Here is a 27,675-nt window from a genome sequence, read left to right on the forward strand (position 1 = left end):
TAATATCATCAACTATGTGTAGTTAACTGGTGACTATGTGAAGATTGATTGTTTTTTTATAAGATAAGTTTAATGCTAGCTAGTAACTTACCTTGGCTCCTTGCTGCACTTGTGTAACAAGTGGTAAGCCTGCAATGCAGGTTCCTCGTGGAATGCAATGTAATCGGCGTCCAAAAATGCAGATTACCGACTGTTATAAAAACTTGAAATCTAGTTTTTAACGCAGATTTTTGGAAATCTGTAGCCCATTGGATGGAAATCTAGCTATTGAAGTAAATAGAGCCATGCAATTGGGATCAAGCAGTGCTAATCACACCTATGTTGAAAGAGAGTAACTATGTTGTCAAATGTGTGTATTTAAAGTGTCTACTCACTGGACGGCTGCCCGGGGGCCAGAGGCGACTGGCCCATGCCAAGGGGTCCCTGTGGCAGGCCTGAGGGGGGCATGCCGGGTTGCGTGGGCATCATGCCCTGCTTCTGTAACCGCGTCCGCCGCTTCTCCTCCAGTTCCTTCTGGATTTTATAGATCTTCTCAGCCAGGAGGTGGTAGTACTCCGCCTGGTAGCGATTTAGGAAATTCAGTAAATGTATATAATTTCTAGTCCGCCATTACTTGTTGTGGTCAGTTATTGAATATGGTGATTTAAACTTTCTGGTATACTACTGTAATACCAGTCTTCACCCACAACATCGAGGAGTCAGTTCTCACCCTGCTGTTGGCCGACTCGTACATGTCCCCCTCTACTTTACGGGCGTAAGCCACCAGGTTCTCCATCCGCCGGTCCTTCAGCGCAGCCGGGTCCGGGGTGGGGAAGATGGCCTGCACACTGCTCACCCAGCAGACGGATAAAGAGATACAGAGAGATAAGCCAAAAGACACTGACAGCCTGCAATGAACCATAATTGTGTGGTGTGGGTGCAGTCCAGAGTCACATATACAGAGTACTCGTCTAATAGCAAAAGCAGAAGAACACTTTTTCGTTAAAACTGCAGTGGCCTACGTGTCCCCCTCTGTGACTCTGGTGCAGTCAGGGCAGACTCACAGCTTGTGGACGAGGTGGTTGCGCAGGTCCTGGGTGATGTCCTCGTGCCAGTTCTTCCTCATGCCCGCGGCTGAGGGAGGGGTCGCCATGGGCATGGAGCCCAGGCTGCCGTCGTTCATCAAACTGAGAGATGACGAGAGGGGGACAGAAACGACAAGCTGGAAGCTATAATTTTGCTCAAGGTAGTCAATTAAGTAACTTTGTGAACTTGTGAGCGTTGCTGTTTAGAATAATGTTTTGAGTCTTTAGAGCTGGCAGGACCATTAAAATCTGTATTGAATTCCAAGGATAGGGAGTTCTTACCTCGATTAACCTGTACCCCCACACATTGATTCAGTACCGGTACCCCCTGTATTTAGCCTCATTACAGTTATGTACATTTCTTGTGTTACTTTTTGATTGACTAGATTTATTTTTTTTCCTTTTCTTTTTTACTTAAGTTAATTTAGTAAATATTTTCTTAACGCCATTTCTTGAACTGCATTGTTGGTTAAGAGCTTGTAAGTAAACATTACACGGTAAGGTCTACACCTGCTGTATTCGGCACAAGTGACAAATAATATTTGATTTCAGGGGGAGGGTATGAGTGTGTTGTTGTACCTTTGCACATTCATATTGTTGTGAAGCATGGCGTCTGGTAGCAGGTTGGACTGATTTGGGGGCTGCACCCCCACCCCTCCATTCATCCCCATGGGGTTCCCTCCTACAGGGGCAGATATAGAGAGGACAGGTTCAAAGCAGTTCCTTTCCTCGGAATCAGAACCATTCACTTTAAAAATGTTCTCCTGCTCAATCAATGACTAAACTAAGAAGTCTGCTACACTGCCCCTGGTTGTTGTTCATTTTTCCTCCTCTTCCTCAACACTGTTTTGAGGAGTCCATGCCCACTCACCCATGGCATTTAGCGACCTCATGCCAGGCTGGTTGGGCAGGTTGGACTGAGGCGGTTGCTGGGGCATCTGGTTGCCTTGGTAGGTGAGGCCCAGGGCAGCATAGGCCCTCTCAATGGAGCTGGGGTCGATCTGGCTGGGCGGGGTGAGGTTAGGGGTGCTGGGCTGACCCCCTGGCACTGCTCCTAATGAGTTGCCCAGGCCAACCACAGCACTGCTTAGTAGAGCTGTGGAGATGGAGGGAGAGGAGAGGGAAAGTAGTGAGGGAGGGATAATCAAATTGCCATGAACGATGATGGGAACCGATGTTGAACGGAACCGATGTTGAACAAGTAGCCATCTTGGTTCAAACACACGTAGTACATCACAATGCAGAGGACGGACACATAGCTCAATACAAACCACACTCACACTGCTGGTTCCTTTTGTCTCCAGCGTTCTTTAGCGGCAGGCAGACAGGACAGTCGTGCCGAGTGCAGTTCTTCCAGTGAGAGATGATCTGTCGCGACGAGGCACAGTGTGCCACTGAGGGAGAAGAGAGAGAAAGAAGGAGAGAACTTGAGACAACTGACAGCGCAACACAATGACAGTGTCCCAGTAAAGACCTAATGTCAGCAGTAAGGCGGGAAATCTAACTGTAAAAACAAGGGAAACCCCAGAGCAGGCCTGATTGCTGAAAAGCAACCTACAGAAACATGAATTCAATACATCTCAAACCAAGAGGAAGGATGCATCTCAATAGTCTAAAGTGGCTTCCTCTACTTCCTCTAGGAGAGAGTGGAACCACTTCAGAATATTAACAAACCAAAAATAGCAGTATTGAAAAGGACCATGAACTCACCCTGGCAGGACTTGCCAGCCTGGCAGTGGGTCATGTGGTTGAGGACATTCTTCATGGTGCGGCAGTGGGGCAGGCTGCACTGGCGCACCTCCCCGTTGGCCTGCTCCCGCCGCTGGCACTTGTGGGCGTGGAGCAGAAGCACCAGCTGCTGCTGAATCAGCTTGCGCTTCTCCGGGTCGGCCGTGGGGGGCGCTGCCCCCGGACCTGTTGCCACAGTACCAAGGCCAGCCTGGGCCCCGGCTCCACCCACCGACACTGGCCCTACTGCCGAGGCCTGCTGTGAGGCCTGATGACACAGAGCAAAAAGAGAGTGAGTTGACCAGAGGGGATAGGGGGATATAGAAGGAAGATGGCTGGGATAGAGGGGCTGTATGGAAGATTAAAGACAAGGGAGGGCCTTTAAAAAGGGAGATCAAGTTGACAAGGTGGGATGGGCCGAACTAAGAGCAGTGGGTTGTGAGTTGATTACCACTTAAGTCCAGAGGGTCTTTAATCTAGTATTTTTGTAGGACTGACGATACCAGTGTCGCAATGTTTTTTCCATGGCAAAAATGAAAACACGAAGCAGACCAAACTCTTTAGTTCTTTAAAAACCTGCTTATGTAAAATATTGTGTGCTAAAGCTTGGAAAATAAATACATGTGACTCTGGATGACAACATAATGATGTTTGTTTCCAACATTAGGGCTGTTTTCCTAAAGAAGTTAAATCCACTTTGTGTTTTTTTCCCCTTGCCTCGATACAAACAAGTATCACAATACTGGTATTGCCCCGGCCCTATATTTTTCACTAAAATAAGAGGAACAGAAAAAGACAGAAGTCAGAAGGAGCATGCCCTCACCATCCCAGCCATGCCCTGTATAGGTGTCTTCTTGTCCAGGTTGAACTGGGCCAGGCTGTTGGCCAGACCAGCCTTGTTCTGGTGCTGTGGGCCCAGCCCAGCACCACCCAGACCCTGGCCTACTGACTGACCGTACGGACCACCATAGGGGCCTGCATTAGCCATCATATTCATCTGAGAGAGAGAGAGAGAGAGAGAGAGAGAGAGACAGGGGGGGCAGAGGAAGAGATGGGGAGAAATTAAGGGAATGCTAGGTGAGTGAGATCTAGTTTACACTCATGTTCCTGGTTCTTTATTGGACAAAAATAAAGAATTGCCAGATTTTTTTCTTTAGAGCAGATTAAACGATACTAATGAAGCTTCATTAACTTTAAAATCACTAGCAACCTGAGATAATTTGTTGACAGATAATATTAGAGTTCAATCTCTGGACCATTAGGCATTACACTGCTTTGAGCAGTAGTCAGTCCGGTCTTATTCACAGAGTTTGTTAACAAAGCATTAACGCTGACATATTTACAAAAACATAATTCAACAAATAGCTTGAATTTTCCTAGCATTTTCACACAAACACCAAGCACTGCTGAAAACAATAGTGATCTAGGGGTGACAATGACAGAACAGCTGCTTGCTAAGGGGGAGAAACGCCAAATCAGCTCTTACTTCAGCAGCTTTCCATCATCTGTTAACCCTTATCCTTACAAAATATCTTCAGCTTAAAGGAATGTAATGAACTACTTCCAAGAAAAGACAGATACGGCCAACAGATAAATAAGCTGGTCACTGCTCAGCTGGGTCCCATCAGGATCGTTTTGGATGGAACTTTACGGCTGTAAGTCTGCACCCTTCTTACTCCCCACTGTTTTAGACACCTTATGGAAACACATGTAGACACTGCCCAACTGACAATGAACATCTATGCTCTTAGCTGCCCAAACACTAAAAGAGAACATGCACTGATGGTTTGTGCTTTTAGCCTGAGCCAGTCTACAGCTCTGGAGGTGTTAAGCAAAGCAACATCAGCCTGAACATGACAGCATCCACTGCACCCAGCAATCCCCGGCCCTCGTGAAAACAGCTCTGACAACTGATTGGATTGTCATATTTACAGCACCAACAAACAAGCATTTAAACTGAAAAGCACCGACATACTGATCCAATTATTTTCATAGCAATGTGAAGTGTGTATTTAAAATTAGCCTATGGCAACATGATAGCTGGGATACGCAATAACAGGGTTAAAGGTTGATGAATCTGCTCTGCTGCCATCAGACATACTTGATCGGTTCCGAAAAAGGCACTTCACGGTTCACACACTAAATACTCTTCTCGATTCTGGTCAATTAATGTTCATTCAGAGCAATCTTGAAACCATCTAATGACATATTAAACATAGCATCTCACTGTTGTCAAGACAGCTAGCATAGCCAGATGTACTGAACACCAGGACCAGCACAGAGCAAAAGTGCAGTAACGTCAATATGTGTAAAAGAGGATCCTGCTCCTGTAGACATTTATGAACACAAGTCCATCTACAAAACAATTAACAGGTCTTACCTTGTTCAGTGCTCCAGGTTGCTGTGGCCTCATCCCGGCCTGACCCCCTGCCCCCATTTGCTGCCCCCCCTGCTGCTGCAGGGTTTCTGCCAGCAGGTTACTGTTACTTCCCATGCCTGGGTTGACCTGGTAACCCATTCGGGGCGAGCCATTCATCACCTGGCCTCCCATCATGCCCTGGGGCATGGACCCTTGCTGCTGTCCATTGCCCTTCTGGGCCCCCATCATGGCCCTGTTCAGTCCACCCACCATGCCCGCCTGCTGCATCATGCCAGCCTGCTGGGGTGAGGTGTGCTGCCCCTGGGGGCCCATAATCTGGGGCCCAGGGGAGGCATTCATGCTGCCCAGGAGTCCCATGGAGCCACCGGGGCTGTTGGTGGCTCCCTGTTGACCCGAGGGTGGCAGCACTCCAGCCCGGAGAAGCTCCGAGAGCTGTTTGTGTTTGGCAGCAGCGTCCTGTCCTCCTCCCATTCCTCCTACCAGGCTGGTGTGCAGCTGGCTGAGGTCCCCTCCGTTGACCAGGCCCAGCTCCGATGAGTTGATGAGCTCGTCGGGGAGGTCGTGCTCCAGGTCAAAGAGTGAACCGAAATCTGGGAGTGGGTAAGAGGAAAGAGAGGGCAGGGTAAGTGGGATATCCTGAGGTGTACATTGAGAGCAGTTGCAAATAAATGCACTTGTGCCCCTTGACAATCCAAGCTCACTAACAAAGCTCTAACCTCCTTCAAAATGTACGTGCAGCAATAATTCATTCTGGAAAGAGAAATAACTCCATCTAAAAAGAACCAACTAAATGACTCCTTCCGCTTTCTGGACCCTAACGGCGTCTGCATACTATGTTCCGTTTGCTCCTAGCAAAACCTGGCTAGGTGAAGGTCTGTGCCTAGCATACTCCTTTAAAAAGACCTTAGCCAGTATACACTTCCTCAAAATGGTCTGAATTAATTTAAGATAACTCAAGAAATCTATAATTCCCTTTGATGTTTTTGACAAGGTGGTCTTAGACATGCAATTTTACATCTAACTAAGAAGTTTGTTGCAGTATTTTGCAAGTGAAAAAACATGCATGAAAACAAGTCATCTCTCGTTGAATGACAAACACTTTATTGAAGAATCCGTACTGTTGACCAATCACTGACAAAGGGGCATAGACTTCTGTTACCGGACTTCAGCTTGCCTCATGAAAAAAATGTGGTGTGCACAAACAGCTGAAAAAAAACCTTGCCAAACACAAAAACGTCATAATATATGCACAAACTGTTTCGGGTGGGAAGCATGCGGATGGATGCCTTAAGTCAGTGCAGCGGCTGGCTGCAACCAACTAAATGAATCCCTCCCCTTTCTGGACCCTAAGTCAGTGCAGCGGCTAGCTACAGCCTCCCACTCAAGAGCTTCCTCTCCTGAGCCAGTTTGTGGTTTGATGGGGTGCCAAACAGGTGGACAGTGTAGGGTCAGAGTGCAAAGCCACAGAAGTAAACACCGACTGAACAGCAGGTGGATGTGTGTGTATAGAGGACATTTCTCTGCCTCTTCATAGAGAAAGGGAAATAGCAAGTGCACAGACATACCTGCTAAGTTGCAAGATCTACTTGAATTGCCCCTGGCTGAGACACGTGCATTCACTTACAGTGCACGGTGGATATCAAACAAAGGCAAACCTTTATGTACTTTATGACCATCATTTGGCAAACAAACACCTCTGGATATAGAACTTCCGAAACGGGGGGCAAGTGGTACATTTATGACACCAGGTTGAGGAAGTGCTTGGCAGAGACTTGAAACGCCTATGGCGGCAGAAGCATCTCAGTCTCACCTCTTGCAATCTCTAGCTTAGAGCAGCAGTAGACTGCAGCCATCTTAGAAGGGGGGGAAAAGTCTTCCATGAAACACACAAGAGCTGATCCACTCAAAATATGCAAGCATGCATCCTCAGTCAAGCTCGATTCACTTTTAGAGAAACAGGTGGGTGTGTTAATATTTCAACACTATCCCCCAAGTTGCAGTGACTATAGCACAGGGAACACTCAAATTGTTCTTCTGCACCGCATGGATACAACATCCGTACATGTAGTTTTCAAGACAGAGGAGCTGTCCCCGTCAGTCTCATAAACAAGAGAGCCTTCTCAATTTACCTCCTATATCCCCTGACTCTTACTAAAATGAAGATCTAAGCTAATACACCCCCCACCATGTCCAATGAAACACATGGTAAGCTGTGTACACTTGTGTCTGCGTTATGTCTGGGGAATGATGTCAGTAGCTACCTCTAAAGCAGTGATTTTGCAAATGCTTGGTTGTGCAAATGCTACTGTGAGCTACAACTGGTCCACAAGATGCCTCAGACTCCCATCACAATGGGAGGCAACAGACAGCAGAGGTTTACTGGACTGACTTCTCTGACATCCACCATTTTCACAGCCCAACCGATTGATCCTTCACAGGGTGAAAAGTATATATTTTTTTAGGAAAGGAGGGGGGGTTGCATGTTGCATTTGCTCTTCCCTTCCAACAGAATCAACATATCACCACAGAGTGGTTTGTTAAACCTGTGCAGAGCCTTTCTTAGAATTTCAGTCATGACTTGCTTGGTACAACAGAACTTGGATGAGACTTAAATCAGAGCTGTAAGTTAAGAGAGAACATGCTTGTATAAGGCATATGCTTCAAGTGAAATGGCGACTTGGTTGAGCTAGTACTTTTGCCGAATTGTAGCCAATAGTACTCCAAAAAAAGTTACATCTAGACTTCGTGTCATGTGAGAAATTGCATTGAAACGAAAGCTAAAACTTATTTGGGCAATCCTGAATTGTTTAATTTGTGAATAAAAGCATCCTGATGACAGACATAACATGGAGAAACAAACAAAATGGGGAATCGTGGGTGCCAACTACCAGCCAAGGCAGCTAATTTAGCCTACCCATTGAATAAATATGAATTGCATTCGTCAGGGAGTGGGGTCTGCACAATTAGGAAATCTGATGTGTTTTTCAATCTGGCCTATAATAATTTAAACTTGACATTTAACTTGTACCATGTTATCAAAGTATTCAATGGAGTTAACATTGTAGCAGTCCTGCAAATTAGGGGAAAAATACGAAAAGAGAACTCAATGGTAGGAATAACGTCAGTCCAAACAATTCAGACTTTAAAAGTGTATGAAAAAGCTGGACACATGCATACAAACGCATAAAATAACATTATGCTGCTACATATGTGGCGACAAAAGGCACTACAACTTTCGTCTGCTCACGAGCAACTTGACTCTCGCTAGCAAGTGTAGCCACTAGACAACAATGCAGCAGTACACAACACAGAGAAGTGGTGATGGCTCGGTCACAACGCTAACTAACTGCCGTAAGTATAACAACACTTCAGACACCATCTTACAGCGAAGTTGTCTGAACAGGTTCAAATAAATGAACCCCTACACCAATCCAATACTGATCATGTACATGGTGTCACCTATCTGATAAGCTAGCAATGCCACCTTACCTAAGATTGATAAGAGCTAACGTTCAGCTAGATAGCTACCCAAATATCAAAAGCATGCATCTTTATTGCTTGCAACGCTCAAGTTAAATATCTACCGTTAGCTAACTAGCTGGCTATCCATAAATGGTAGCAATCTTCAGCTAGTTAAATTATAGTAACTTTAGCTAGCTAAATTTGCTAACTAGCTACCCAATACATTCCAATACTGTGAGTTCACAACTTGCTATACGTGGACTATCCCATTGTTTCAAGCGGGCAGATAACTTTAAACTTTCACTTCAGACCATCACACTGGGAGGGCAATTAGCCAGTCAACTTTACTTTGACCAGTTGGGTAACAAGCAAACCTTTACTACTACCACCTAATTGGTAGCTAACGTTGGCATCACAACTTGGCTGATGATGGATGTGGCTCATTCATGGGAACTTAGTAAAACAAGCTGGTTAACTTGCTAGGTAGTATAACATCCCTGAACAGCTAGGCAGGACTGTTATAGCATTTAAAATGTTTACCGTTTCCATCACTGGCGGAGACTGAGAGAGCAGGAGATGATAGTTTAGGCCTCTTGGCTGAAGGCGGGCCGGACTCCAGAACATTATCGGCCATATTTTTTCACGAATTAAAAAATAGCTATATATCCACAAAGGATTGGCTTATTCCCTTGTTTGCGTCCGAGTTCTTTCAAACTTCCCTTCTGTAAATGTTTGTGATTCTTCCCCCACCGTTTAGGGACGGTAGGGGGAAAGGAGGAAATTGCGATACACTCTTCCTCCTTTCAGCGTTCCAACTCTCGATCTATGCTTATCCGTCGCTATCAATCCCCCTCCCCTGTCAGAGATGTTGTTCCTTTACAGATTTCTCCGAGTTTAGGAGGAGGAGGAGGGAAGGTGGAGTCGATGAAAAAGACAAGCAAGTAGGCCTTCGACAATCTCATTTAGCCTCTTTGGAGTCGGAAAAATTGTCCCAAGACCTGTCCTCCATAGCAGCATCAGTCTTTTCCGCCATAGTCGCCGGCGAAATCGAGTGTTTAATTCTAGAGCACTCTGCTGAGGGGTCGTGTCCAGAGAAGCAAAATGGGAAACGCGATAAACACAAGCGAACCGTACCCCAGTGCTACCTTTGGGGGCCTCGTCTCATGCAACAGTTATGAGGGACCCGAAAACGGAGAAATCTTCCACTTTGTCTGATTTGCCATTGCAGTTAATGCAATTTGAGCCCAACATTACCACAAAGTAATGAGTTGTCAAATAATACAATTATGGCGTTAGGTCCTTAGTCTAATAAAAAACCACAGATGAATGTGTCCCACAGTGACAGAATATCAAAATCATCCCCATACGTAAATTGGGATCGTCAAGAAACAATAACTTGATAGGCTTATCTATATTTTGGGCTATGAAACCGGGATACCCAGTCCCAATGAGTGATAGTGGTTTAAGAGGCATTTAAAGCATCGGTTAAAAACCTCGAATTCAACACTGAAAACAATTCGCATTGTCTTTTAGATAAATACAATTGTATAGGGGTGCAATTCAGATCTGAAAAAAAATACAGTGAAGCTGACTGATCAAGTTCCGTTCTCCAATAGGATAGGCTGTACTACACCTATGGGCTCCTATTCGATCAATTAATTCGATGCACTTAATACATTTCCCTTAACATCTACTTGTAGTCTACATCGTGTCATTATTTTGTTAGTTTGTCAATGCACGGCATTGACTTGGAAAAAATAACGGACACTGAATGCACATTTGGATGTTGCACCCCTTTGCGCGATTATACCAATTACATGCAATGAGGTTGAATTGAAGCAATACAATTTTGAGCAATTAGTTTGTGTCCTTAAAAATAATTTAGGCGAATTAAGGCAAAAATCGCTTAGTTCTAGCCCAGAATGTGCCAATTCATGTCCTATCAGATTGATTCAATTAGTCCTAGTTTTATTTTGCAGAGGACGTTTGGTTTACTTGCCCAAGTGTTTGCGATTTAAAGCTTACCCAAGAAAGGTCTTCAAAATGTAATCATATAACCCACTGCAATAAGATCAACATTGATTAGAAAGATGAAATTGGTTGATAAATATTGCAAGAAATCATCGGTCACTGCGTATGCTGATTTAGGTTGCAATGCAAGTGACGAAAAAAATCCCGACCAAGAACAAGAGAATACAGCGATGAGCGAAAATCTGATAAAGCGAGGGGGGGGGGGTGGTCGCAACAATATTATGGCTATTTTAGAAAAGTGTCAAGCTTCGTCCATAAGATAATGATAGCAACACCCCCAAACATATTTGTGGTCCACAAAATCCTTTCATTGAGTCTTTGTGGTGGTAAATGCCCCCCCTTCACGATTATCCTAATTTATATTTTCCTTTAAACCTGCCTTTTACACCCCCTCAAATACCCAATATACATTTATCGGTATATTTGTCTATGCGGGCATTTTTTTTCATCTGTGGCGATGGGTAAATTATGATTTTTTTTTTTTCGTGTTTTATTTTTTCTTTCGCTCGCAGGTTTTTTTCTTCGTTAAATATATTGCCTTCTTCCGCCTCTCCTCTCCGCTCCGTAAAAACACCCCTTCCTTGGATTTTCAAATAATATCCTTTTTTCACTCCCTCATTCTTCTTCTGCCTTATCTTTTGTTTTTACTTTCATTCTTCTTTTCGCACCGACACGACATTGCCACTCTTTCACCGGCGGGTCTCGGAGTCGCTATTATCCGCGCTGAAGTCGCTTTCTTTCTCGGTATCTCCTGCCTCTTTCGGTCTGTCCGCACAAACAAAATGGCGGCTTGTTGTTTCTACTCCTCTGACACGGGGGAGGGTTGAGGTACAGCAATATTAGGCGTGAAGGGGGTTGGTACTCGGGATTGCCCGGAAAATCATTTCGTATTTTTTCGGAGTGTCAATACTAGTTCTATCATCTGTAGGGGGCAGTCGTGTTCCACCAACATATCAGAATATATTTAAGAGGGCGCTTCACTTCTCGATACAAATAAGATTATCATTGCGGCAAACGATGCTCATATAGGCTATATCAGGTGTCTCATTTAAGTAGATTTATGACCAACTGTTAATAGAACGGAATATTCTGTTAACCGCATTTTTAATTAGACATGACTGTATAAAAACTATAACACACACACAAATATACATTTGTCTTCAATAAACTCATCTCAAATCCCAATATTCCTAACAAATGAGACGATTCTTGCACAATAGAGCCATTATCTAATGCTCTCCTAATCCTGCAAGGAACCTGTGAATTGTATTAGTTTGAGAACAGACATTTTCTATTTTTATAGTAGAAAAGACAATGAAAACATTACCACATTCAGATCCATGAGGAATAATCAAGCAGTCCTCCAGAAACCCATATAAATAATTGGGAAAACAAGTGATGCTAGTGGATGTACCACAGCCTGTAGTAAATGTTTGCTGCCAGTCAAAAGATACCCTGTGTTAAAAAGGTGGATTTTGTGGTGTTCATTGCCACAGTTATAAACTGCGGCTCAACTCTCAAAGAAGTCTGAGAAACTGGAGATTGTGGCTGCAGCAGAAATGTTTTGGGGATTTAAGGATTTTATACTGCACAAAAATATTAACGCAAAAATGCAACAATTTCAAACATTTCACTGAGTTACAGTTCATAGAAAGAAACCAGTCAATTTAAATAAATTAATTAGGCCCTAATCTATGGATTTCACATGACTGGGCAGGGGCACAGCCATGGGTGGGCATAAGCCCACCCACTTGGGAGCCAGACCCAGCCCATCAGAATGAGTTTTCCCCCACAAAAGGGCTTTATTACAGACAGAAATACACCCTCCCCCTTCTCAGACAATCCCCTAGTGAGAAGAAACCAGATGTGGAGGTCCTGGGCTGGCATTGTTAAACATGGTCTGCGGTTGTGAGGCCGGTCAGATGTACTGCCAAATTCTCTAAAACGATGTCGAAGGTGGCTTATGGTAGAGAAATTAACCGTAAATTCTCTGGCAACAGCTCTGTTTGGACATTCCTGCAGTCACCATGCCAACTGCACGCTCCCTAAAAACTTGCAACATCTGTGGCATTGTGTTGTGTGACAACTGCACATTTTAGAGTGGCCTTTTATTGTCTCCATCACGAAGTGCACCAGTTTAATGACCATGCTGTTTAATCAGCTTCTTGATATGCCACACCTGTCAGGTGGATTGATTATCTTTGCAAAGTAGAAACACTCACTAACAGATGTAAACACATTTGTGCACAAAATTTGAGAGTAATAAGCATTTTGCATCTATGGAACATTTCAGGGACCTTTTATTTCAGCTCATGAAACATGGGACCAACACTTTATATTTTTTTTAGTATACATCTGAAGCACTTCGAAGGGGTATTGGCGCCGGAAGACAGCCCGCCCTCCCAGGCTCCCCCTGAGCCTGTGTAGGGATCAGATCAGTTTATTTTTTAACAGTGAAGTTGTTTTGACATTTTATTTTTGGTAGTTTGTTCATTTTTTGTTGGTAGTTACGCTTTTTGGGGAAACCCTGTTTCCATCCCGCACATTAGCTGGCAGGATGCACATTAAATTGTGCAATCGCCAATACCGAAGAAGAACCCACTGAAATGTGACCAGTCACTCGATAGGGATGAACACTCACTCTTGCTCACACTCAGCATTTTGAGGAGTGTATACGGTCACACTTCAGTTGGGAGCAAGGTGTATATACCCTCCCCATGTCTGGTCTCTCTCAGCCCCAACTCTGTGCACAGGCTCTTTCAACATCAGCAATGGTTTTGGGTGTGTCAGAGGACAGGATCAAGGGGTTTATCTCGTCTTGAATCACAACGTCGTCCTCTATTCTCACCCCAAGTCCACGGAATCGCTCTGGAACCTGGTCATCGTCCTCACATATGTACAGCCCTGAAAGAGAGAGATCGACTGGAATGTAGTCACTTGATGCATTCATGCACACACATGCATTAAACACTGGAACAGTAGGTGCTTCAGTGTTTGTATAGGAATCTCTGGCTGTTTCACTGGGAAGGCTGGGTTTACACTACACAACATTCTCCTTAGCTAAACATAAATGATACTTGTGTAAAGTTACATTCTACCATGTAAACTATGTGGAGCCCACTGTGCATGTGGTGCAGTAATAAAGTGTTGCCTCTAAGGCAGAATACCCCTAGTGGAGTGTTAATCCAGCCTAAAAAGTGCACAGTTTCTCAAAGTTTGTCAATCAGTTGAATATGACTAATATGAAGAACTGAACTGTGTGAGTGAGAGAGAGATTGTACCCTTGCTCATGTATACAGTACCTGGCTCTATTGTGATTGCCATTCCAGGCTGGAGGGGCTGAGAGCGGGAAAGCTCAGGGGTATCGTGCACATCCATGCCCAGGTAGTGACCAACATGGTGGGGGCAGTAGCGCCGCGCCGCCTAGAAGCAGCAATACAGGTCACCGAAGCAACAAAGTACACTGCATGCCCAAGCTCTGCACTCAATGTTCCAATATCTCACAGAAAATTCATTCTATGTGGTGATAAAGTTCCCTTCCATTACAAATCTAGATTTATCTATGGTCAAGTTTCAGTTTGAGAAATGTAAGTTAATTTATTACTGCTGGTATTCATCTACTTTTATCTATCAATGACATCTAAAATGTGTATTTCAGGAGGGAAGGACTGTGTTGGTCCCATAAGTACAAATAAAAATGTATCTACCAAAATTACCACAGCTAGACTACTGCTTTCTTATTTAATGAGCATATATTCTAAATATACCTGCTCAACTGGACAACATTTGGATTGGAGTACACTATTAATCTCAAGAGGCATTTGCTAGTCAGGATTGTTAGTAAATATTTCAGTAATTGATTACACTTTAATTCGCAATCCAAAACTTTTGAAAGAGCACAGCTGCTCAATCAAATGTATATTACATTTTGGTTTGGCTTGATTTCTCCCCCCGAGTTGAATTGCTACAGAAAAGTGATGCCTCGATTATAGGTAGTACACATGGATATTGTGCTTTGCGAAGGGTGTAATTAGGTCACTACTTTACAGTTTAAAATGGGCCAGAAGACGTTAATGTCATTTCCTGACCACAGACCATTCGAGAGAGCAAAGTAAACACAAAATATCCAAAGTTCCAGGATTCTTTGCCCAGAAAAGATTTTAACTGTGACTTATAGGGTCCCTTCTTTCAGTTCTGTGTCTGCCTTTCATTTTGACATATATTTGTCACATACACCGGATGGGTGCAGTGAAATGTGTTGTTTTACAGGGTCAGTCATAGTAGTACAGCACCCCTGGAGTAAATTAGGGTTAAGTGCCTTGTTCAAGGGCAGTCAGATTTTTCACCTTGTCATCTCATTTATTTGAACCAGCGACCTTTCAGTTACTGGCCTAACGCTCTGATCGCTAGGCTAACTGCCATCATGGGTAGGCCTAACACTTTATAATAATGGTCAGTAACAAACCATTTACAAGGCATTTAAACAGTTTGCTCACCATTTATTAATCATTACTCCAACATTAGTACATCACACTACTACAACAGTGTGATGGTTTTGGAATAAAATGTTAAATATATTTCCTTAAACATCCTGTGTTGTGTTCTTTTAACTTTAACATGTTCTAAGCCAGGTTTTCCCAAACTAGGGGTTGCGACCCCATGTGTGGTTACCTGATTTGTAGTGGGGTCACGAGAGAATTTGCATTTAGTTCATAGAACTGGGGTTACATCAGTAATTGATGTATCAGTAACTGATGCTAAATACAGTAATGAACAGAGCGGTTTCTGTTTTCTTACTACAACCGAGTGGACAAGATTAGGCACTAAATCAGACTTGGGGTGATGTTATTTTCTACACAGAAGATCATACAACATTATTTATTGCCTGAATCTTCTGAATTTCCCAAAACCTTTCTGATGCATTTCAAACCATACCGATTGAAATACTGTCAGAGTGATTTGTAATAGACTCAGAGCCAAAACATTTTAAAGTTAACATTGGCCGTTGATTACATCACTTTTTATTTTTTTTATTTTTTTACTGTTGGGGTCACTATTTTTTTTTTTTTTTATCCAAATGGGGTCCCAGACCAAAAAAGTTTAAGACCCCCTATTCTAGGCCATTTTGAGACCATCTGGTACTGCTAGAATGCCTATCATGGCAATGGCATGTCCATCTTTTGGTGACAAATTACACTGGTCACTCTAAACATTTATAAAATAACTATAAATTGAGAAAGCAAACCGATATCAATCGCTCCGGTGCCATTGCTGAAAGCTCCTCCACCACACGCCGGTCTTGCTGATTGCCTTCTCTCCTACCCAGCCTCCCAACACAAGCCGGTGTGATACCTAGGCTACTCCTGTGGCGTGCTGCAACCCTTGGCCCCGACCTTTCGGTCTTCTCCCAACTACCATCAAGGCCTGATTATTGTGCAACCTCATAGGCCTAATATTTTTAATCGGAGTCTTAGAAAACGTATGGTTATTTCTCACATTGATCGTTAAGCTACAAACAAACATGTTGCCATTGTCTACCCTAGACTCTTACTGGGGATGATGAATTTAGGGACCGATGCCCCATAAACACAGAGAGATTTTAGTGTTTTTACCATGTTGCATCCTGGGAGAAACTATACGCTTTCCTGGGTATTGCACCAGAGAACTCTGCCTGTTTTTCACATTCGACACGGAAGAAACTGCACGCTTGTGTTGACATGTCTAGATTGTTCTGTCGGTAATTAACCATGTCTCTGGACTGTACGCATTTTGAAATCAGTGGTGTTAAAGACTGATTCTTGAACTGTCTGAATCCAAATGTAAAATCCGATCTAGACTTGCCATTATTTTTGCTGATTTTTAAAATGTTTATTTAACTAGGCAAGTCAGTTAAGAACAAATTCTTATTTAAAATGACGGCCTACCCCGGCTAAACCCTAACCCAGACGACGCTGGGCCAATTGTGCGCCACCCTATCGTACTCCCAATCACGACCAGTTGTGATACAGCCGGAAATCAAACCAGGGTCTGTAGTGACACCTCTTGCACTTAGACCACTGTGCCACTCGGGAGCCTTTTTACTGTCAGGAAATGTGCAATCTAACTCAGGTCCTGACATTTCTTACCAATCTGAATTAAAAAGGTCAATGGTCTGAAGTTTCTACACATAAATGTAATAATTTAGGATTATAAAGGACCTATATGGTTTATTACTGAACGTTATCAGTATTAGTGTTTGTTATCCAATAGGTTTTTTGATACACAGCATTAACCTCTAATACTCTTTCCTAGCCATTGAGTCTCCATGGTCCCCCTAAGCCACAAAATATAACCTATTACTTTCAATTAAATATTACTATTAAAACATTTGAGTAAGTAAGCGATATCATTTACATTGATGCTGAACACCCTTCAGTTATCTATGCATGCATTTGATATCATTATCAGTTAACCTGGACCTGGAGTTATTTTCTCCAACTATGGAACTACTTTGAGCAGAAGGACACAGCGACACTGAGCGTACCTTAAGTGTATCAGCATCACTGGTGGAGCCCTTCACGATACTCAGCTGTTTGAGTTGGCGTCCCAGCAGAGCCAACATGGTGCTGTAGATGTGGTCCAGACTGACTCCTGGGGAGCACAGAGACAGACAGGCCTTCTGCACCTCCAACACCCCCTCATACAACTCTGCCTGGGCAGGGCTGAACCTGGGCTCACCATGCAAGAGAGGGGTAGAAAAGGAGACTTCATTAAAAGGAGGGAGAGAGAGGAGAGAAGGAGCGAACATCCAAAATGGTATCTCTGTTGATGCAACTTACTTTCCGTTCACCGGCCAGGTGCGAGTAATATCACTGACATAACAAAAGTATTCACACCCTCCATCAAGTAGCACCATCTCCCCATTCTTAGAGAAAGAAAAGACAAGGAATTGGGCAAAGTCTTATTTGTCTGGACACAGACAGAGTTACTGGTAGATGTAGTATGTGCCATCGTGGCAATGCTGGGGTGTTAAGAATTCTAAATCTTCTGACCTCAGAATTATGGGCCCACATTCAGCAGCAACATTGCATATGTCCCTTCACCTTGACAATCTGGTTGTTGTTTATGTAATGAAGTGTATTGGCTCGGTTTCCACCAGCAACCACAGGAGGATAGGCCAAGAAATTGGCTCCGTGGGCACGGCACTCAAAATCAAACTGGGATTGAGAAAGAGATTCACATTAACATTTCATCATTATCGTTGCTACCATAGGTGTTAAACCATATTTTCAATGACAACACACCCTAATTATAAAGTGTCTAAAGACCTGTAACTCACTTTAGCATACAGTAGAGCTTCATCAATATCCCCTTGAGACATACTCATAGTCTTTTTGAATGCCTGAAAGAGGGGATGCAGAGGGTTTATGTGAACAGTTGGGAGTGCTTCACTCATGGCGTGTGTGAGGTGACTCACCTGTGCTGTGATGCGACCAGCCTCCTTCATGAGAGCCACCTCGGCTGGGCTCTTGAGGGCCCTGAGGGAGTGTGTAAGGGGTCTGAGAGAGCGCACTATGGGCCCCCCTTCCAGCAGAGGCCGAACATGGGTTTGGTGGAGCCCAGGGTGGCAGGGCTTGGAGCCATCATACCACACAGTGCTACCTGAGAGAGAGGGAACAATCAGAGTAAAATTGTTAGTGATATAGTTTGTCTAATTTCTTTACATCACTTTGAAATGGTTCAAACAGTTGCATTTGTTTCAGAATTAAAATTTGATCCACAATTTGGAGCTATGTTCCTCAGGCTTTTAATCCCTAATCTTTCATCCCAAGAGTAACATTTACTCTAAAATATGTATGTTCAAATGACTTTCTCCTAGTTACCCCCGACCTTTAAGGCTTTTGAGTACAAGTCCCAACTCTTCTGTGCAGTGGACCCTCTCCACCCCCGTCAACGCTGCCGCCCCGTCCTTCCCTGACCTGGGCCCGTCCCACAGCTCCCTGGCTGGGTCCCTGCGGGGTACAAAGAGGATGGCCTGGTCCGGGCGGCCAGTACCACATAGAACCAGGGCGCTGTCTGGTTCAAGGATGCCTGTGAGGTAGAGGAAGTCCTGGTTCTGGTGGAAGGGGTAGGGGATGTCATTGGTCATGTAGCAGATTGGGTGGGACAGGACAATGACGAGGTGTTTGTTGGACGAAGCAGTGGGTCCCAGCCGATCTGCCTGAACCTCGATGAGAGAGGCCAGTCTTTGCCGACGGAGATCAAACTCTGTTTGGGTTAAGCCAGGGGTCACCTCACCTGTGACAGAGAGCAAGAAGGGGAAGAAGAAGTTATACACCCACCATTCAAAACTCCCTGAAGCGACTGCACTGTACTACAACAGTATTCATACCCATAGTTTGCTGTTGTGAATAAGATAACAATGAGCTTTGATATAGGGTAAATTATGTAGAGTAACTGATTGGCAGAAATGGGACATAGCTGTATGCCCATGAGTACATTCACCATTTTTTATGAGGTGTGGATGAGTGAAGGGGCTTAGCTGTCCGAGGTATCTTGGTGGAACCTTCCGTGGTTTCCACCCTCCTGGTATAACGGAGACATTCCGGCATGGGCACCACAGATGACCTGCAGAGAGGTTACCAATGAGGGGAAAGTTTGCAAATAAATTCAGTTATTTTTCACCTAGGTCTTACAGAATCTTCCACAATCAGCTGGCCATACAAATCTACATGATTTAAGATTTATACATGATATAAGTTGATCCTATAATAAAAGTATGACATATCATTGGGGAATAACATCCATTATACCTTCCATCTTGCTGAGGCGAGCATTTGTGTTATACAAACATACAATGTGAAATTAGCTTGCATAAATCATGGGGAAGATCTCAATTGCATTCTCCACGCGTCCTCTTTTAAAACCCATTGGATGAGAAAGCAAGAGGTCCCGCCCCTCGGGCCTTCTCCTCCAATAGGATTTGAGAAAAGGACGTCAAGAGTACACAATTGTGATCTTGACCCTGACTACAGTAGTTAGATAAGCTCATTTGTCTGGACAGTGGCCAGATATAAAAATGACAATCTACCATTGTAATAAAAATAACCAAATATTTCACCACTCACATTGACTCCAAAACTTTGAGTGTGACACCAATTGGGTAATGGATCTGGTCAAAATGTTAAGTGAGGGCAACATTGTTGCAAGTCGGTCAGACTATCAGCGACAGTTAACTCCCATCATCATGATGTCCACAAGTGGTGGCGCTAAATTGTATTGCGGTATACACAATTACATAAAATATAAATACTTTAGCAGACTAGACATCAAACGTAAACTATATAAAACGACTACCTCTTCATACGACAGCCAACATGTAGGAATGTGTGACTGTATCATGTCGCTAAATGCGTCTGTCTGCCGTGCTTGTAAGGTGACAAGTTTCAGCCTCCCCTGTAAGACAAATCGTTACCATTGGTGGAAGTACAATATTAGGTTTTTTGATTGGATAGCAATTCTATGACCTCTTTTGTTTGCGACTTGATCCATTCACGGAGGACCTCATCGCTTGTTTTGTTTGTCATATGTTTTTATCTAATTAATGCCTGCGTTAAAAACATCTACGGAACAACCAACATACACCATCGACTAGTAATTTATAGCGATTGTTGTGGCGGCTTGGTTGCATCCCTCTACTCGAAGCTACCACTCGTTGAAGAGCTGTCTGGTCATACAGGTAGCTAATCTAACCCTCATATACGTTGTTTTATTGGAAATAATTCACCTTTCTGGTTTGTTTTCCCTGATTTTATCATGCATTCATATAATCCCCACGGCATGACTAACTCGACAAAATTCCAGAATATTCTATCCTCACAATCCATGCTACATTTCTGCACGTGCCCTGGGACAAACTGTTTTCTGAGATAAAGGAGTTAATAATACTAATGAGGCTGTGCAGCACATGTGTATGCTATCAATGCTCATACTTAGCTAGCAGTTTCATTTTGACTTCCTCGCACTTTCTTGTTGTGTAGCGTGTGCTGGACCTGTGAAGTGAGAATGGACCCGCGGAAAGTGCATGAGTTGAAGGCCTTCGTGAAGTTGTGCGACGAAAATCCCTCCATATTGCACCTTCCCGAGCTCGGCTTCCTCCGGGCCTGGTTACAAGGGTCAGTTGATAATCCTTCTGTTTATCGCACAGCGTCAAGCGTGCAGTTACTCTTTATCGTCAAAAGTAGCAGGCCACTATCTGTTAGGAGTCGGATCAACCCATGTTAAGAACCCGGTTTATTCCCCGGATATCAATAGTATTAGAGTTAATTGAATGAAATCATTGTTAATGCAATTTCGTGTGATTTGTGTTGCCAATTCCCCAACTACCCTGAACGGGAACGCCGCAGTCACACCCACTCACTGCTGCTAAATATCAGGCATATTTCTCTCTGTCTAAGTCAGTACAAAGTACTTTTATTAATTGAATAAAAGATATGAATTCCTACTGTACTAAGTAATACACCAACATGTACTGGCAGCAATTGGCAAAATTTAAAGGCTCATATTGGAGAGAATTCAAATTTGAAAGAAGATACTCTTTTTTTCAGAATGGGAGCTACAATTCCACAAGCCCCCCAAAATGACTCTTCATGCAAGGTATAAGTATGACTTGTTTCATATATCCATCCAGTTGCTATATTTGACAGCCTACCAGTACAGTTCAGCCAATAAAACTAACCCTTCATTTCACCCACCCACCCTTCATTTCAGGGTGGGTGTCCATGTGCTGGAGCTCCTCCCCCTGCCTCTGCTCCTGAGCCCCATGCCCCCTCTGAGAGTGAGGAGAGTGAATTAGGTATGTCCATGGCAGCTTTCTCACACCTGGCCCACACATTTTCCCACAGTCACCCATTGGGGGCGGCAGCGTAGCCTAGTGGTTAGAGCGTTGGACTAGTAACCGGAAGGTTGCAAGCTCAAACCCCCGAGCTGACAAGGTACAAATCTGTCGTTCTGCCCCTGAACAGGCAGTTAACCCACTGTTCCTAGGCTGTCATTGAAAATAAGAAATTGTTCTTAACTGACTTGCCTAGTTAAATAAAGGTTAAAAAAAAATTAGTTCGTAAAGAAAATGGGTACACAGGCCAAAAGGAAATTATTTTTTCGACTCACACACCATATCAATAAATCATCACCCAGACATTTACAGTTCCATTCCATCTAATACATTCAGTGATACAGTGAATAACAAACAATACTTTGCATGACCACACAGTTTGTAATGCTGCCTTATAAACTGATTGCTAAGCTCTTGAGCAGTGCTTAAACAAAGAGTGCCGATTGTAGCATGTAAATCGTGGTGGGGCAAAAAAATAATAATTGCACCACTAAACAATAAATTAATTGCACTATAACGGTGACACGGTGCCCACAAACTGTTAAGACCTACATAAAGCTGTCCCTACAGCAGTTCCAACACCTTACCACTGCTATACTTGGCCACTAGCAGAGCATTGTCTGGCAGCGAAACAGTTCATTCAGCCTCATTTACTGCCTTTAAAAAAAAACAGATGATATGACTGACTTGCTTAAACAAATGTGGTTTCTACTGACAATTGAGATGTACAAACTATGGTATAAGGGGACGACAAGCGGTTAAGAGGTCATCTGTAATTTCGATTAAGACATTAATGAGCGAACCAGGACGGATGTAGTAAATATAACTATTTGTTCTGCACTTTTGAAATGTATAGCGACATAATTCAGAACATGGGCTGTTCTTAGTGTTTTCCCTGTATACCAAATCAGAACCATAGGATAAATAAAGGGGCATATAAGCACACAATGAAAGCTCTTACAATATTCAATGATGACATTTCTCAAACAGGTTATAGGCTACATGTGCACCACTGAGTCAGAACAGTAACGTTAGGTGAAATTAAGAGGTGAAAATAGACCAAATTATTAGGGTGAGGTACATGGTCTACTAACAGTTTACTACGCAACATATACTTAGTATTACTTTCTTAGTTACAGTATACATATCTCCCTGGCATATTACATAATTTATGCAGCAGCATATAAGACATTTTTGGACTTGTGATGTGCTCACTTGAACAGGAAGGTGGCGCAGTGGTCCTTCGCAGGAACATTTTGTCATCAAAAAAAGACGGGCCAGATTTACATTTCCGAGTTGGATTTGGATGACTGTTCAAAACGTATATTCCCAGTCTGAGCTTGTTTATTCCCGACTTCCCAGTTGCAATTCTTGCAGTTAACCACTGTCACAAATTCCTTCCAAACCACTCATTGTTGAATTTGCGATTTCCAATGAGCACCAATGCATTTTATCTATTAAATTAAGTTTAAATTTTAAAAAATTAAACATTTTAACTATAATTTCTCCATTATTTATTTTCATATGACAAGGTTTAAAAAGGATTTGCCTGTAGATTGTCTAATTGATGACTGCTAGCTAAGATTTTGAAAGTAAGATGTTGACATGATCAGTCCAATCAAAGCTACTGTACATATCATGATTTGACGTGATTTTATCTGTGGCCAATGACCTTGAGCCTTCTTGGAAGGGCACTACTAATGCAATTCTATGGCAGGAGCCAAAGGGCTTGAATTTTCGATGTCTACCCTTACGACTTGGTTGTGACTTAGTGTCCCCATGCGTGACAGAACACTGAGCCAATCACGGCGCAACGCTCCTATTTTCTGCTGGCTTGCCCCACCGTCACAGAAAGCACTGAGCTAGGCTGAAAGACTATATTTGTATGTGGCTTTATTAACTCAATTATATATATTTATTTTACATTGTTTGCAAACTGATATGTGACTCGTATTAATGCCAAAATAACATGCTAAACAGGCAAGCCCACAAAAAATGTGGGGATTAAAACAGGTGGGGCTCTGTCCCACCCCTCCTGAATGACGGGTTGCCACTGTATACGACATACAATAACGGAATTAGAGGCGCAAGTTTTCAGTGTCTCTCATATCTTCTAAAATTCTGAAGTCCTTGATGGATCCCTTTGCTTCTTCAGAGATCGACCAAGATGGGGTGATTGAGCCAGACACAGATGAACCTCAGGAGATGGGAGACTTAGAAAATCTGGAGGTGAGAATATTTACTCTACTGAAGACATCCGTTATTAATATAACATAAGGATGGGAGAGTGCATGAAGTGCTTTTCATTTGGGGAGTTTCTGCAGATGAGAACTAATGAGAAATGCATCCAGTGAGCATGCAAGGCCTGAAGAAGACTGCTTGAAATTTACCAGTCAAAGCAGAAGACCTCTTGGCATCTCATGTCTTGCAGATAAATAGTGTGTTCTTGTTCCTTTAGGTGACAGATGAAATGATGGACCAGGCCAACGAGAAGAAGATGGGAGCTATCGAAGCATTAGGAGAAGGTGGGTTGTTTGTTCTAAGGTTCTTGCATTGCCATTGCACTGACCTTGTAGTAAATCGGGAAGATATTTTAATGACCAGTGGTTATAAGTATCACTTTTTGGTGCTGTCAAATACAGGTGACTTGCAGAAAGCCCTGGACCTCTTCACTGAAGCCATCAAACTCAATCCACGGGTAGCTATCATGTATGCCAAGAGGGCTAGGTGAGTCCCACTGCTAGACTTAACAATGCCATACCACATGATGTGCTCTAGTACATGATCACGTAGTATTCATACAGACTGACGTATGTTCTTTGCCAGCGTCTACATCCGGATGCAGAAACCCAATGCAGCTAAGCGGGACTGCGACAGAGCCATTGACATCAACCCAGATTCTGCACAGCCCTACAAGTGGAGGGGGAAAGCTCACAAGTATGCTGCTTGATAGGCTGCATATTCAAACTCCGACACAATGCAGTTGTATATGATTTATAAGTAATACAATATAGGGGGGTGCTGAGTATTCTGACAAAATGAGGATCGTAAGGGATATGGGCAATTTTCTGGATACGATTGTGATCGGAGTATTTTGTTATAATCTATGATCTGAAAAAATAATTTGAGTATCAGCACACATCTTTCTCAAGTTAGTCAGTAATGTGCAAGGTTCTACATGGTCTAAATAGCTCAACTGGCTATCTGTCTAAAGAAAAGAGATGGCTGTACGTTGATCATGCTGCTCTGATTGGATAGAGTGAAGCTGTATTTCTTTGTCCACTCATGTCATCATTTCACCAGATCAGTGTTCCTTGCATATTTTTCGTTCTGATTAAGATCAGTTTTTCTTGCATATTTTTCGGTCTGATAATTTAGATTGCTACTATGATAAATCACATGGCGAGGACGTTTGCTATCTATGTGCATAATATCTAACATGCGAGGCATGGGTAGGGGGGAAAATATGAAACGCTGATGGGCATTCTGACTGAGTGTCAGCAAACTTGGCTGCCCGCTGCAAGTTGAGGACACAGACACACACCGCCGCGTGCTGCTCCTAATCTGCAGCTTTATTTTGCAGTGAATGTGCAAGGAGGTATTTTGTCAACATCTAATAAGTCCATAGGTAAATAAAATATTAAAACACTTCTATTTTTTCCGGTCACGAGTATCATCTGATCCGACTATCAACTGTCATTTTACAGATACGATTACGAGTATGGCCATTTTGGCACACCCCTAATACAATACTTTGAGTCTCTTTCCTCTTTGTGTGTCAGGTTGCTGGGGCACTGGGAGGAGGCAGCGAAGGACCTGGCCACTGCCTGCAAACTGGACTACGACGAGGACGCCAGTGCCATGCTGAAAGAGGTCCAGCCCAAGGTACCCAGCCACTAACTGTCTTTTAAACCAGAGCAGTTTCAAGGTTGTCTGGTCAATCAGTGTGTTCTGGTCTGACTTTCAACTCATGCTATTTCTCTACTCAGGCTAACAAAATCATTGAGCACCGGCGCAAGTATGAGCGCAAGAGGGAGGAGCAAGAAATCAAGGACAGGAAGGAGAGGGTAAAGAAAGCGAGGGAAGAACATGAGAAAGCTCAGAGGGTGAGTGTTTGGTGCAAGAACAGAGAGGAGAATAAGAATTTCAAAATAGTGTCTCAACATAAACATTTTTTTAAAACTCTGCATAGGAGGAGGAGGCTCGACAAGCAGCAGGAGGAGGTGGCTTCCCAGGTTTCCCAGGTAATAGGGAATATGGGTTCATGAAATGTCTTGACGATAAGTCGATTAGCTCAATCAGGTTTGTTAGTGCAGGGCTTGAACAAAGGCCTGTAATCCCTGGCCCTGTAATTCTCCAGTACCTGGGCTGGTGACCACTGCTCTACATTATCTGACCATCGCCCAAGGGTCCATTGGAGCCCTGTAATCGCATTAATCCTGGGTTCCTTGTCTCATGCTGTAGGTGCTGGCGGTTTCCCAGGGGGTGCTGGCGGTTTCCCAGGGGTGCTGGCGGTTTCCCAGGGGGTGCTGGCGGTTTCCCAGGGGGCTGGCGGTTTCCCAGGGGGCTGGCGGTTTCCCAGGGGGGCTGGAGGCTCTCCTTTCGGCATGCCTGGTCTGGGAGAGCTCTTTAACGACCCGGAGGTGCTCAACGCCATGAAGGTACGACGCTCCTTAAATTGAAGTGTTTGCAGTCTTACAGTTAGTGCTTGGATTCTATGTCAGTATCCATATCTAATCCCATCTCTCCTGTGTTTTTTCTCAAGGACCCTGAGGTGATGGCAGCTTTCCAGGATGTGGCTCAGAACCCAGCTAACATCGCCAAGTACCAGGGTAACCCCAAGGTCATGGCCCTCATCACCAAGCTGAGTGCCAAGTTCGGGAGCCCTTCGCCCTAGAGGAGAGGTGAAGGAAAAAAAGAGGGCAGCGGGAAGAAGAACGAGTGGCGGGAGAGTAGCAAATGGATGTTGTCAGGTGTCGGGAGAGCTAAAAAGCTTGAGATTATTCCACTGTGTATGGATCAAATGGGTAATGTTGATGGGCAGATGGATAAAGAGGAGACTAGAGGCATGCAGCAAGTTTTACACTAGACAAGGGTTTGTGGAGGGGTGGTCAACAGCAACTCTTATACTGTATGTTCTTAAATGGAGCCCACCTATTTGGGGCTGTTAGCTCTTAGTGGTTCCTCAAGCAAACTCATGGACACTGATGGGAACACTACTGGTTAATAATGGGGAATCAAAACAGCCTGTCAGAGCCTTCTCATTTAGAATTCCCATTGACTCCTCTTGCCACCCACCCGATCCCTTGTTGTTTTTTTTTACCTGAATCTGGAATAGTCAAACAGGACTCACACATTAGACACCAGCTCTGAGGAACATTTTAGAGACATTATTATATGGAGTTGTCATCTTCTGTGTTCTCTACTGAGCCAATCAAAACTATGGCTATTTGTTTTCTATCAGGAGTGGATGTGGTAAAACTATTTCCCTCAGGTTTTCTGTTTTACTCACTTTCACTGTAACGTACATTTTTTTTAATGTCTGACTCTCCTTCCAAATGCAAGAAATGAGTGATATTACTCATTTTTTTTTGTTTGATTTTGAAACCGTAATGGAAATATCAATTCAAATCAATAAATATTTGGTTGTTGCAAATTATTTTGTTATGGTTGTTTTTAATCAGATGAGTTGGTTATTAAAATGTAAGTTCCCATTATTCCCCATGGTAAACACAGATCATGGCATTAGGAAAACATTGTTTCATTTCACCAGTTCTGAATGCCCTTGGTGCATTTGTCAATTAATTCCCAATAATTTATCATTAATCTACTTGTCAAGAGGCCCAAGGCGTGTACATTTTTGGCTACAACCAGAATGCCTCATATCACATTTATTTGTATATATCCACCAGTGGAGGATGGCCGTAGTAGCTGGAATGGAGTAGATTAAATGTAATTTGTGGATGGAGTGTTTAATTTCATTCCAGCCATTACTATGAACCGTCCTCCCTTCACCAGCCTCCACTGTATGAATCGCGTTGGTTCCCATTTCAGTCATGCATTTGGTCACGTGGGTCAAACAAACACCCTAACATATTGGTTGACAGTAGAGCCTCCCACAATGCAGCCATGGCTGC

General features: G+C 43.5%; 3 protein-coding genes across 4 annotated transcripts in view; 1 reads left to right on the top strand and 2 right to left on the bottom strand.

The window, feature by feature from the left end:
- The window catches only part of ep300b (E1A binding protein p300 b), a 28,615-nt gene extending 17,146 nt beyond the window's left edge, over positions 1-11,469 (bottom strand). Inside the window, 10 exon segments of the mRNA XM_042307274.1 lie at positions 375-558; positions 710-827; positions 1,044-1,166; positions 1,644-1,746; positions 1,936-2,160; positions 2,345-2,458; positions 2,775-3,060; positions 3,616-3,789; positions 5,173-5,762; positions 9,175-11,469. Of these exon segments, the coding sequence (XP_042163208.1) occupies positions 375-558; positions 710-827; positions 1,044-1,166; positions 1,644-1,746; positions 1,936-2,160; positions 2,345-2,458; positions 2,775-3,060; positions 3,616-3,789; positions 5,173-5,762; positions 9,175-9,268 (2,011 nt within the window). The 5' untranslated portion in view covers positions 9,269-11,469.
- Positions 11,470-12,947: 1,478 nt separating this feature from the next.
- LOC112226142 (xaa-Pro aminopeptidase 3) lies at positions 12,948-20,096 on the bottom strand. 2 transcript variants are annotated; one of them, XM_024390430.2, is made up of 10 exons: positions 19,773-20,095; positions 19,150-19,272; positions 18,535-18,942; positions 18,122-18,306; positions 17,984-18,046; positions 17,748-17,861; positions 17,484-17,569; positions 17,189-17,372; positions 13,968-14,088; positions 12,948-13,569 (listed from the first exon to the last, which is right to left on the bottom strand). In XM_024390430.2, exons 1-10 carry the CDS (start codon positions 19,843-19,845, stop codon positions 13,397-13,399), a joined length of 1,530 nt encoding a protein of 509 aa, XP_024246198.1. In that variant the 5' UTR covers positions 19,846-20,095; the 3' UTR covers positions 12,948-13,396. The 2 variants fall into 2 exon arrangements, with proteins under 2 accessions (XP_024246198.1, XP_024246199.1); XM_024390431.2 differs by lacking the exon at positions 17,984-18,046 and having other exon boundaries at positions 19,773-20,096.
- A 127-nt stretch (positions 20,097-20,223) lies between these two features.
- LOC112226150 (hsc70-interacting protein-like) lies at positions 20,224-27,194 on the top strand. Its single transcript, XM_024390442.2, has 13 exons — positions 20,224-20,383; positions 20,685-20,819; positions 21,252-21,300; positions 21,415-21,499; positions 23,694-23,767; positions 23,997-24,063; positions 24,181-24,265; positions 24,365-24,475; positions 25,321-25,423; positions 25,528-25,644; positions 25,731-25,782; positions 26,003-26,199; positions 26,304-27,194. The coding sequence occupies exons 2-13, from the start codon at positions 20,710-20,712 to the stop codon at positions 26,433-26,435; spliced, it is 1,182 nt and encodes a 393-aa protein (XP_024246210.2). The 5' UTR covers positions 20,224-20,383; positions 20,685-20,709; the 3' UTR covers positions 26,436-27,194.
- The last annotated feature ends 481 nt before the right edge of the window (positions 27,195-27,675 follow it).

Source organism: Oncorhynchus tshawytscha, linkage group LG27 (genome assembly GCF_018296145.1).
Source record: "Oncorhynchus tshawytscha isolate Ot180627B linkage group LG27, Otsh_v2.0, whole genome shotgun sequence".
NCBI lineage: Eukaryota > Metazoa > Chordata > Actinopteri > Salmoniformes > Salmonidae > Oncorhynchus > Oncorhynchus tshawytscha.

Coding starts and splice junctions, on each gene's coding strand:
- LOC112226150 (XM_024390442.2), top strand. CDS start 20,710: ATGGACCCGCGGAAAGTGCATGAGTTGAAGGCCTTCGTGAAGTTGTGC. Junction 21,500..23,693: donor GAGTGAGGAGAGTGAATTAG/GTATGTCCATGG, acceptor TTGCTTCTTCAG/AGATCGACCAAGATGGGGTG. Junction 23,768..23,996: donor GAGACTTAGAAAATCTGGAG/GTGAGAATATTT, acceptor TTGTTCCTTTAG/GTGACAGATGAAATGATGGA.
- LOC112226142 (XM_024390430.2), bottom strand. CDS start 19,845: ATGTTGCCCTCACTTAACATTTTGACCAGATCCATTACCCAATTGGTG. Junction 14,089..17,188: donor GTGATGCTGATACACTTAAG/GTACGCTCAGTG, acceptor TGCTGCTTCTAG/GCGGCGCGGCGCTACTGCCC. Junction 13,570..13,967: donor GGCAATCACAATAGAGCCAG/GTACTGTATACA, acceptor TCTCTCTTTCAG/GGCTGTACATATGTGAGGAC.